Source organism: Sus scrofa, chromosome 5, assembly GCF_054392235.1.
Source record: "Sus scrofa isolate SSC_HxYL_T2T_F1_AM1 chromosome 5, Sscrofa_HxYL_maternal_Yorkshire_Landrace_v2.0, whole genome shotgun sequence".
Taxonomy (NCBI): Eukaryota; Metazoa; Chordata; class Mammalia; order Artiodactyla; family Suidae; genus Sus; species Sus scrofa.
In genome coordinates this window covers 19,735,927-19,747,942 of record NC_139387.1, presented here as the reverse complement: position 1 = coordinate 19,747,942, position 12,016 = coordinate 19,735,927, and the positions used below count along the sequence as shown (strand labels likewise).

The window sequence follows — 12,016 nt, the reverse complement described above, 5'->3', positions numbered from 1 at the left end:
AAGAGTGTCTAAAACATTTTGGGGGCAGAAAGACTAGTCTCTGGCAAATCCACATGCAAAAGAATGAAGTCAGACCTTTACATCACGCCACTGGTAAAAATTAAAATAAGTCAAAGGTCCAAATATAAGAGCTAAAATTTATATGCTAAAACTTCAAAATTTTTTATTTTTATTTATCTATCTGTCTGCCTATTAATTTTTAGGGCTGCAACTATGGCACATGAAAGTTCCTAGGCTAGGGATCAAATTGGAGCTGCAGCCGCCAGCCTACACCACAGCAATGCCGGATCTGAGCCATATCTGTGACCTACTCTGTAGCCTGTGGCAACACTGGATCCTTAACCCACTGAGCAAGGCGAGGAATGGAACCGGCATCCTCACAGAGACTACATCAGTTCTTAAGCCACCAAGCCACAACGGGAACAGCAAAACTTCTAAAACTTCTAAAATGAAAATATGGTTAAATCTTCATGACACTGGATTTGGTAATGGCCTCCCAGATATCATTACACCCAAAACACAAGCAACAAAAGAAAGACAGGTGGATTGGCCTTCCTCAGAATCAAAACCTTTGGCGCCTCAAACGACAACATCAAGAGAGTGAAAAGAGAAACTCAAGAATGGGAGAAAAATATTTGTGAATCATGTGTCTCATAATGAACTTGTATCCAAAATATGTAACGAACTCTTAAAACTCAACAAAAAATAATTCATAAATGGGCACAGGACTGGAAGAGACTTTTCTCCAAAGACAGACAGGTAACTGACGAGTTCATGGAAAGATGTGCGACATCATCTCAAACACAAATGCATTTCACATTCAAACCTAAACCAAAACCACAATGAGATACCACTTCAAACCCGCCAGGATGGCCATAAGAAACTGTGAGGGCAGGCGCAGAGGAAACCGAAACCCTCACACACTGCCAGGAGGATCACAAAACAGTGCAGCTGCTGTGGAAAATGGTGTGATGGTGCCTCAGTGAGTCCACACTGAATTTCCAGATAACTCAGCAATACCACTCCTAGACAGATAGCCGCAAGATTAAAAACAAGTGTTCTCACAAAAACTGGTACATGAAATGGTCCTAACAGCACTATTCACAACAGTCAAAAGGTGGAAACACCTGGAAGCCCCCGAAACGAAGAATGGATAAACAAAATGTGGTATATTCACACGATGGAGTATTATTCAGCTATAAAAAGGAATAAACTACTGAAAACACGTTAATGCAAGAAGCCACATACTGTATGATTCCACTTATATAAAATAGGCAGGAAGCGTATGAGTGGCTGCTAGGGGCTGGGGCGAGGGGAAGATGGGGAATACAGCTTAACTAGCAGGTTACTGCGATTCCTTCAGGGTAATGAAAGAGTTCTGGAACCAGGCAGTGGTGACGGGCTGCACAACCTTATGAGGGTACTTAAGCCCACTCAATTTTATACTTTAAAATGGTTAGAAACAGTACGCGCTCTGCTACAGACGGTTTTTTACTGCAATTTAAAGACTACCATAAACCTCTGTAAAATGATATGTATAATATAATCTCAACGACAAAACCAAAACACCAACAATCCAACACAGTGCATCCAAAATAAATAAATAAATAAATAAAAATGGAGGAACAGTGAGTGTGGTTCCAACTGCGCTTCTTCCCGAGTCCCGAGGCCCTCAGAGATGCCCCAGGAGCCTCTGAACTCCTCCAGGGAACCAGTGTCCTCTTCCTCTTCAGTTTCTTACTGGTGTCCAGCACAGTGCCCGGCAAGCAGCCCTGTGCTTAATAAATCTCACTCAACAGAGCTCAGCCTCGTACTCTGAGAGGGAAGCGGGGCTCTGCTTTTAACTTTTACATACGTTTCTACATTTTCATTTTAAAAAAGGTTCCACTGCTTTCAAAAGACAAAAAGAAAAAAGCTGTTAGTAACCACTGGTCTCGACAACTGCCAAAATGTTTATGAACCCCTGCCTCGGGTTAAAAGCTGAGGTGTCTGGCACTAAACCATCACACGGCAGAGAGAGGTAAAGCTTGTGTCCCGGGGAGGGGAGAAGGCTTCGGGGAGGCTGCGAGACTGGCATTGGCAGGCAGAAGAGTCCTGCTGCACTAAAATAAAGCCATCAGATGCTATTGGTAACAAAGACTCGAGTTACCTTTCCACCTTTTCACAATCATCAAAATCAGATTGTAAAAAATACGCCCACACAAAACAAAACAAAAACTCTCAAGTACCCAAGAATCATAATAAAGTCAAATTTTACTTGTATAGTTGGTGATACATAACCCCCCCACCCCCAGAGTGTACTGGTCAAAAGCACTTATGAAAAAAAACATACATAACTGACTTAGTAAAGGAAGCTATTTGTATGAGGAGGAAGAAAAGCCACACAGACTTAACAATAAGACATTTGATAAGCTTGGTATTTAATTCCAATCTGGGAAAAGGTCTCGGAGTGGGGTTTGCATAAGAGAAAGGTGTTTGAAAAGCCAGCGCCACACTGTATCTATTCTACAAACTGCCTTTCTGACATTCTACTCGGAGACAAACCCAACCCCAGAGAGCTGTTTAAACAAGTTCACCCTTAAGCCTCAGGTCTAGAGAATGAAAGCTTTGTTCTCACTCAAAAGAGACGTTTGATGTTTATGCTAAGGAGACCTGTCATTGCGACTTAATTTATGGCTGACTGTAAATGCCTGAGTATCTAGCAAGGGCCCACCTGCTGCCCAGGACAATGTCAAGGTAAAAGTGGAAGGAGTGGCATCATTCTGACAGGCAATGCCCAGAGTTCCCGGGACCTAAGGGTACAGACTTGGCCATCACATTTAGACTGTCTACTAGTGACTTGGTATTTCCCCTTTACTGACAAGTTTATGTTGACATGTAAAACCATTCTGTTTTCTTTCTTTGTGGCATTGAAGCAGACACACTCGTAGCTCATTAGAACAGGAGAGGGTATTTATCAGTGGCATTTGGTATTTGCTTCCTGACCTACTTACTATCTTATGGATGTGTGGAGAGGTGACAGTGTACACCGTGGTTTTGAGTGAGAAGAGGGATAGGAATGGTTGTTTCAGGCAACTGGGACAATGAGGGAAGAAAAAATGAGGACTGAGAATAAAACTAATGAGGTTGAGATCAAGCGCATCTGGCTGGAATAAGATGGGTAGGTGGCAGAACAAACAGAGTGGAATAAACAGAGATGAAAGAAGTGAGGGAGCCAGTGCGATTCTGATGTTCTAAGTAACTCACAAATGTTTGTAGCATTTTGGAGAGACTGGGATAAAAACTGTATGCACAGGAGATAATACAATTACAGCAGGGCAGAATTGCAATGATTTACCTAGGATTTTGCTGAGAGGATGGAAAAGAAATTAAATTTATTAAGTACTTAAAATACGCAAGGCTCTGTGATAGGACAAAGACACATAAAGAAAAATAAGACAGCTCCAATCATCAATTTTGGGGGCGCAGAGGGTGGGAGAGTGGGAGCAGCAGAAAACTATAAATCACTGTGAACCCCTATACCACTGACATGGACCAAAGAGAAACACAGAGAGGACGGAACCACTGGCTGGGGAACGGCAGGAGGACAAGGGGGGGCGTCCCCACACTGGAGGATGCTGGATTTGGCTAAGAGAAGGCCAAGACCACGAAGAGCACCAGGCCTGTTAGGTCCATGGTAAATGGACAGAGGCAACAACAACGCCACGGTTCCAGCCAGAGACAAGGGCAGTGAGACCAGGCCAGACTGGATGGATTGGGATGCCAGGCTAGGGGTCTGGAGGCGATCCTGAGGCCACATAAAATTGACACAGAAGGTGCACTTTCCAAAGTTAAATCCAGCGGTAGGACAGAGGACAAGTGAGAGACTGGAGGCAGAGGCTGGTTAGAAAACGACTTTAATTGTCGTCCCTGGACACAGTACAGTCTTTAGAGCACACACTTTGGAGTCAGACAGACTTCAGGCCCGCTGCTTAACCTCTCTGTGCCCCAGTTTTCTCAACTATACAATAAATGGGGATACGAGGGCCTCAGAGAACAGCTGGACAGAGTAACACAAATGCTCAGTGTAACACGGAGAAGACAGCACACACTCCCTAAATCGGATCCTTTTATTACTGCTGTCATCCTAGTGAATGAGAAGGATCTGAGCGCTCTGTAGTTTTACTGTTGTTCCAACAAGCAGAAGTCAATTTGTGTGTAAACTTCTCAACGGCAAGGACAGCGTCTTCCCTCGGTATCCCTTTCAACTTTCAGCTTGCTCCAGGATATGAGGAAGGAACACTGACTGAATACAATCGAAGCTTATCTACTACAAGTATAGAATGTAATATACAAACATACACCAAGACAATATATGAAGATCTGGGGCAAGGCAGGCGGGTTCAACACAAACACTTTGCTTCAATTTACAGATTCCTCAACTCAAACCATCAAAATCATCTAAAAAAACTCATCTCCAAAGCACCCACAATCTCCTCTCTGCTCCAAACATGCACTGCTATCTAGGAAGAGGTCACAGGCAGTAGGGGAAAGCCATGTGTGGTCAAAGGACTTCTTTCCACATGCAGGGTCCAGCCACGGGAAGGCAGGGGACCAGGACTCCAGGAGCCTCAAGCCTCTCTTGGGACAGTTCTCTCCTCCTCTCCCGTCTTCCTTTCCCTCCCATCACCATCTGACTCACCACCCCCACACATCTTTTAAAACAACACCTGTTTACTATTTCAGTTTCCGCAGGTCAGAAGTCGAAGCATAGCATGACATGTTGGCTGGGGCGGCTTTCTCATCTAGGGCTGGGACCTCTTTCAAGCTCACTCACTGCTGGCAAATTCCGATGCCTTGTGGATGAAGGACGAGGCCCCCCCGTTTCTCTCCTCGCTGATGGCCAGGGACCACCCTCAGCTCCCTGACTCGGCCTGCAGTCCCTGGCCACATGGCTCCCATGGGCAGTTCACACATGGATGTTTACTTTCTTCCAAGCCAGCTGGAGCACCTCTGCCTTCCTCTTCTGTGATCAGCTGGGAAAACACTCTGCTTTCAAAGGGCCGGCATGATTAGGTCAGGTCCACCATGATCGCCTCCCTGTTCTGAAGGTCAACTGATTCAATCCCTTCATAATACAGCTGACCCTTGAACAACTCAGGGGTTAGGGGTGCCGACCGCCTCGGATAACTTTACGATCATCCCTCTGGATCTGCAGTTGTGCACCCACAGATTCAACCAACCTTGGATCGTATTGTACTGCGGTACTCATTTACTGGAAAAAAATCCAAGTGTAAGTGGACCCGTGTAGTCCAAACCCACGTTGCTCCTGGGTTAACAGTACTACCTGCATTCACATTTGACTGAGTAACTGGGGAAAGGTGTGTGTACACCAAAGACTGGGGATCTTGGGGAGAGGGGAGCCAAATCACCTTGCATTTCATTTCTTTATCGTCTATTTCACCTGCCAAAAAGCAAGCTTCACAAAGGAAAGCATCTTGTCTCCTTTTGTTAGCTGTTGTATCCCCACACCTACAACAGTGCCTGGCATATGGTAGGTGCTCAATAAATGTGTGTGGAAGGAATCTTTAGATCACCACTCTAGTACTCAATGTATACACACACACATCTGTTTAGTTCATTCACAGGCTGGAAACAGGACTTCTAACTGTACACATAAAACTTTTAGTTCAGAGAAACCATTTAGGAGTCCTTGGAATTCCACATGATATAACTTTCTCTCTGCCAGTCACCTGTATGGCTTTAACAAAGAACAGTTGATCCTTCTTATACATGGATTCCTGTGACTCTGCCTACTTGCTAAAACTCATTTGCAACCTCACAATCAATACTCTTAGTGCTTTCATGGTCATACGCAGACATGCACACAGTAGAGAAAATTTTGAGTCACCCAATGCACATGCTCCTGGCTGAGGCTGACAGTCAGCCACACTGTGTCTTCTTGTTTCAGTTCTCGGACTGTCAATATATGTCCTCATGGTATGTTCAGGGCCAGACTTTCTGTCCTTTTGTGTACTTTGTTGATGATTTCACTGTTAAAAATGACCCCTAAGAATAGTGCTCAAATGCTTAGTGGTGCTGTCTCTGAAACCCCACAGGCAGGTAAGCCTAGAAGACAGCGATGTGTCTTAGAGGAAATACCTATATTGAACAAGTTTCTTTTTTTTTTTCTTTCTTTCTTCCTTTTTTTTTTTCTTTCTTTCTTCCTTTTTTTTTTTTTTTTTTTTTTTTTTAAGGGCTGTACCCATAGCACATGGAGGTTCCCGGGCTAGGGGTCAAATCGGAGCTGCAGCTGCTGACCTACACCACAGCAACACCAGATCTGAGCTGCATCTGTGACCTATACCACAGCTCACAGCAATGCTGGATCCTTAACCCACGGAGCAAGGACAGGGATCAAACCTGCATCCTCATGGATACTAGTCAGGTTCATTTCCGATGAGCCACAACGGGAACTCCCTATACTGAATGAGTTTCATTCAGGCATGGATTATAGTGCCCGGAGTTACTGTTAATGACTCAACAATATATATTAAATAAGGGGTCTTTAAACAGAAACACAAACAAAACAAGGTTATGTATTGATCGGCTGATGAAAATACTGCAACCAGCAGCCGCAGGACGCTAACCCTCAGCCTCCCCTAGGAGCCGTGGTTCGGCATGTGCTAATCCAGTGATCCAGGGGACCCTGAAGGACCGTTACCACAAATAAGGCGACCTGACTGTTCGCCCCATTTTACAGATGACACCGTGAAGCAGCCAGAGATGCAGACGGGCCTCGCACTCCAGCGCCCCCGCCTGTTTTACGTCCCTTACAGCACTCATGACTGATAACTCGGTTTACTCATTTATTTTCCGTCTGAGCCACGGCAGTCCTAAGTTCCATGAGAGTTGGGGATTTCTGTCCACCTTGCTCCCAGTTACCACCTCGTGCCAAGATCCATTCCAGGAACATCCCCAATTGAATAAATAAAGAAATCTCCTGTATGTAATTGAGTAAATATTAGGGCGATTGGTACTTTAAAGGGAAAGGCAGTTACTTCATTATGTTCAATTCAAAATAGTCAGCAAAATGAATGCAGGCTTCGGACTTAGCGGAAAGAGAAGAAAGCTAAAAGGAACATCGAGGGGCCTGAAGTGGTGCTGTCTCTGAAACCCCACAGGCAGCTAAGACTGCCAGGGACGCTAAGGAAGAGAGCGACACTGTAGGACAGTATTTATCCACCACAAGAAGCCAGCGGACAGAGCGCACAGGCGAGAGCAGAGATGGTGCCCGTGGAGGCCCAGGCGGAGGCTGAACCAGGTGAAAGAGAGAGAAGCTGAGAAGAGCAAAGAAGAGTGGGATCGAACCTGGCAATGAGGCCGAGCCCGCAGTGACAGAAATGCAGCCGAGCCTCAGGGACTGTCCGGCCCTTCAAAGGTTCGGGCACTCCTGGTCCAGGAGGGACTGACCGGCTCTGGAGGCCCGCAACACTCACAGCACCGGGGGGGTGGATGAGCAAGAGGACTCCGGGATTTCCTTCTGATGAATACAGAGGGGAAGAGGAGATAAGACCCTCTTACATCAACTCCGGCTGCAACAGACAAACGGCGCAAGGACTCGAGACAAGAGGCGGGATTCCAGAATGAATGTTCACGGCTGCTCTGAGCAAAAACTGAACAGCAAACAATAAGGATTTCAAAATTAAAACAAAAGAGCCACTTGAGTATTCTAGTCTAACCTTCCAAAAGAAAGATCACAAGCACCACGAACTGAGAATTCCATTCCACCTCAACACCCTGTTCTCCTGAGTTATTATGAGAACAGACTGCGACGCAATTCAACTCCTGTTCCCAAATGCAACAAGCAGCTTCAACAGGACATGCTGGAAGAAGCAGCACGCCTCATCGTCTCCTCGCTTCCTGATTCATATTTTGGTAGCAAGGTTACAATTAGCTCACCGGTGGAGAAGAAACCTATTTATAACACAGCAGTCCACCTGAAAGACACAATCATCTGAAAAGGTTTTTAGAGGAAAATGAAGTGCGGCCGCTTCCTGCACTGACTACAGATTGCCAAGGTCTGCTCGGATGAAGTCCTCGGTCTAACCTTCCTGTGCTCACAGGCACCACTCTGGCCACCTCTCAGCCTCCATGTTCTTATGTAACATTTACATAGTGCCATAAACATACCCGGGGTTGCGTAAGAATTAAAACGTTGCCAAACCAATAAAGCCTAAAGCAGGTCACTCCCTCCAGACTGTCTTTGATTTGCACAGGTATGCTGCCTGGTTTACGATGTAAGGGCCTGTCAAGAGACAGAAATTAACTTGAGGAAATCTGACTGGGTGCACAAAAATGCACAAAGAAGAGGAAATTAACCACACCGGGACACGTGGCGCTTCTATCAATTGCAAGAGTTAATCTGCCCTGTAAGATAAAAAAGTAACCCAACATTGCCTGTTCACTGAAGTCAGAAACTGTGTCTAAAAATACCTCCCAGCCAACTGGCTATCAGTAAGTCAGTCTCACGAATGTCCCAATAAGAGCCCCACAGACTAGTTCCTTACTTTACGGGAGTGGGGGCACAACAGAAGCAGTCACAGAAAGGTGAAGGGCCTTATTCAAGGACAACCTGTAAGGGAGCAAAGTTCTGAGGCTGGAAACCAGCCTCCTCCCTCCATCAGGCTCTAACCTTTAACCAGAGTAGCCATTTTATTGTTTTAATCACCTCTGTCCCAGGAGCTCTTGACAAAACCGATCAGAGAGTCTCCTCTTCTCTGTAAGAGTTCGCGTTCACCATACTTCAAATTCATGTCCACTCAACAAAATTACAAGACTTGGCCTGGAATTACATTTTCAGTCTATTCACAGAAATTCAAAATATTCCTTTCTGAACCTCAAGCATCTCCCTTGTTGCTTTTGTCTTAAGAAATGAATGTCAGATTCTCTGCTCCTAATTCAGGTTTACATTTTAAAACACTAGCATGAAAACTCCAAAGGCAGGCCTGAAAACATGGTTCACCTGTCAAATGAATGCTGTTTACAACCTGGAACTCACGCTCCTATCACTGGCCTCGTACTGATTCGCTGCGAGCTCACTACTGAACAGACACCTATCCCTTGCTGCCCTCAGGTCCCGTCCAAGCACCCGGCTTCAGGGCTGCCTGGCTCGGCCACTCCTCCGGCCCACCTAGGGAAGCGCCACAGAGGAAGTGCAGGGGAGGGCAGCAATCAAGTTCTTGTTATCGCACAGCCTCTCTTTTCCCAGAACTGATGTTTGACTTGAAGCCTTTTGCAACAGTGGTCTCTGTAACATGCACTATTGGCAACTAGATGTGTCCAGGAAAAAAACTGTAGTGTCTGGCCAAGTTTAAAGGCCTTTGAGAATGTTTGCTGGACACACAACCTAATTTCCAATTTACCAAAAAAAGAAATCAACTCCCTCTTATGACCACCCACCCTCACCCCAACAAACATCCATTTTAGGAAGGTTACCGAAAAAATGAACCCTGCCCCACTCAGAACCAGTTGGATTATCAATTAAACATTCTTAACTAGGCTCACAACAACAAGAAAAAACCCCACCAAACACCACACCAAACCAACAGGGAAATGGCTGTTACAAATCTTGGACCTATTAGGAGCAGGATAAAAATTCCTATGGAAGGAATTTAAAGATTTATACCTACACGTGTAAAATGACAAACCTGAAGGCTTAGTCTCCTTATTAACCACCCTACCAGAGAAATAACATGCTACATACTCCCAAAGCAAGGCCCAGCAAACATTGTTCACGAAAACCAGGAACTTACCCTCCCTTTCAGGCTGCGTTCACACACCTTCACCACGTCTATCAGACCCCACGGCAGCGGCGGTGTGCTACCTATGCCACAGAGTCGCCAGCCCCAGGAACACGCACGAGGTGCTTAACAGAAGCATTAGCCGGTGAACAAAGAGCCCACTGCACAGGCTGCACCACTGGGAACAAATATCAAGGCCGGAGGTAATGAACTTGTTTTTGATACTCCAAAGTGGGATGCTGTCTTTGGCTGATCGTCTGGTTTTTAAAAGAAGCCTCAACCCACCGGAGAACCATTATTTTTAGTGGCGAGAAGAGAGCCACAGAACACAACACACACTTGATCTCCTGCTGCTGGAAGGTTAGGGGCTGCTGAGAAGTCAAAGCAGCAGCAGGCTTTGTACATGGGGAGTGAATACAATCTCGATCGTCTCTCCCAGATCCCTCTGTGGGTCAATAATCACTTCAATATAACTGCCAAATATAACCTTCATCTGCTACCCCAATGCCGACACACATCTGAGACGACTCCCTTCAATTAAATATTTTAGGGTTTCGTCTGCTCGCCTCAGTCCCCTAAGCCTCATAAACAACACACCCAGTGGAGAGTCCCTCGGAAAGGTACCACCTCGGCAGGGAAGGGTGGGGGTGCCATGAGAGAGCAGGAGGCTGTGGGGCTTGGAAGGTAAGGGGTGTGTGAGGGTGGGGGACTGCGTGGGGGGAAGGGCTGGGAAGAGGGATCGTGCGGGAAGGTAAATAAATCCTGACCCAGGGCCGGGAGCCGGTCCAGTGGTGGGGTCTTTAAATAATCTTGGGGGTGGGAGGCAGGGTCTAGGATGTCACCTGAAAGGCATCCACAAAGTGATGAACTGAATGGGCCCCCTGGGGTGGGGTGGGCGAGGCGAGGTGGAAAGCAAATACACCCAGATGCAGATTAACCGTTCTGGGGACTAGGTTTCCTAGGGTTAGAGAGATTCCTAAGACAAGCTCCCGAAAGGTTTAGGGGCCTATTCGTCCCATTTCCTCCAAAGAGCTTCCGCGGGGCATGTGTATTGGGGGGGGGGGTGGCCCCACTGAACTCAAGGGACTGCGCGAAGGGGAAATGTGACTCGCTTTCCCAGAATATTAGGGAGGAACGAGAGGGAGGGTTAGAGGCACCCCAAGTGCAGGGTCTGAAGGAAGGGTTTGACACCGCTACCCCTTTCATCCGAGGTGCGCGAGGCTTCTCAACACCGGGATCTCTCGGGGAGCCAAAGACCCCACTGCCCGAGCCCCACAATCTTGGCGGGAGAAAAGGCGCCCCCCAGGAGCATCTGGAGGGAGGGAATGGAGACCCCCGCCCCTGGACATATTGAGGGGCAGAAACGTGGATTTCCAAATCTTGGGGAAGGTACCCGGCACTTCCCATTATGGAACACGGGGGTACTGGGAGCGCGACCCCCGAGAGCTCCTCGAATCGTGTTCCGCCTGGAAGAGGGCTCGGGTCCCCAGGGGACCGGCGTGAGCTCGGTCCCAGCTGGGCAGCCGCGCCTCCGGGGTCCGGGAAAGCCGATTGGGGGTCCCCGCGACTCCCCCGCGCCCCCCGCCCGGCCATATTGTGCGCGTGGGGAGGGGGCGCGCTGTAGCCAGGGGCCGCGGCGCGAGGCCTCGCCCTCGCCCGGCCCTCTCCATCTCGGCCCCCGCCCCCGCCCCGGGACTCACCCTGGATCCCCCGGGGCCCGGACCCGCCGCTGCCGGCGAGCAGGAGGACAACAAGGGGGAAGAAGGAGGAGGCTCCAGCCGACTCCGCCATAGTAACCGCCGCTGCCGCCGCCGCCGCAGCCCAGCAGCGCCCAGCGCGCGCGCGCGCGCCCCCGGCGCCTCCCCTCCTCCCGCGGCCCGGCTCCCGCCTCCCTCTTCTCCGCCCGGCGCCGGCACGTGCGCTCCCGGCGGAGCCGGCGCCGCGGCCGCCGCGCGCGCACCCGAAGGGCGGGGCCGGGTGCGCGCGGGCGCCCGCCTTAAAGGGGAGTGTCTCTGTTAAAGGGGTGGGAGGGGCTCGCGTCTCAGCCAACCTCACCCGTGGGTGCCGAGCCCGGCGCCAAGGAGGCCGAGCCGGACACGCGCCCTCCGCCCAGGCCTACACCCCCTGCAGCGCAGCGTGATCTTGTCGGCACCGACCCCCATCCCCCGCATCGAATGTTCTACGAGTCCCGAGCGGGTTCCCGTTCCCTTCGTCCCTACTGCTTAGCCTCAGGC

At 48.6% G+C, this 12,016-nt stretch overlaps 1 protein-coding gene across 13 annotated transcripts in view; it reads right to left on the bottom strand.

Annotated features, from left to right (window-relative positions):
* ACVR1B (activin A receptor type 1B) overlaps positions 1 to 11,652 on the bottom strand; it is a 36,488-nt gene extending 24,836 nt beyond the window's left edge. For 10 of the 13 annotated variants that reach the window (XR_014845132.1, XR_014845133.1, XR_014845134.1 and 7 more), the window contains exon 1: positions 11,483 to 11,652. Coding sequence is in view for 2 of the 13 variants with exons in the window: in XM_085024451.1 (XP_084880577.1) it covers positions 11,483 to 11,573 (91 nt within the window). In the remaining 11 variants the exon portion in view is untranslated. Of the gene's footprint in view, positions 1 to 9,794; positions 10,705 to 11,482 lie in introns of those variants that run through there. The other 3 variants (XM_013988268.3, XM_085024453.1, NM_001195322.1) reach the window with 2 other exon arrangements.
* Between the last annotated feature and the right edge of the window lie 364 nt (positions 11,653 to 12,016).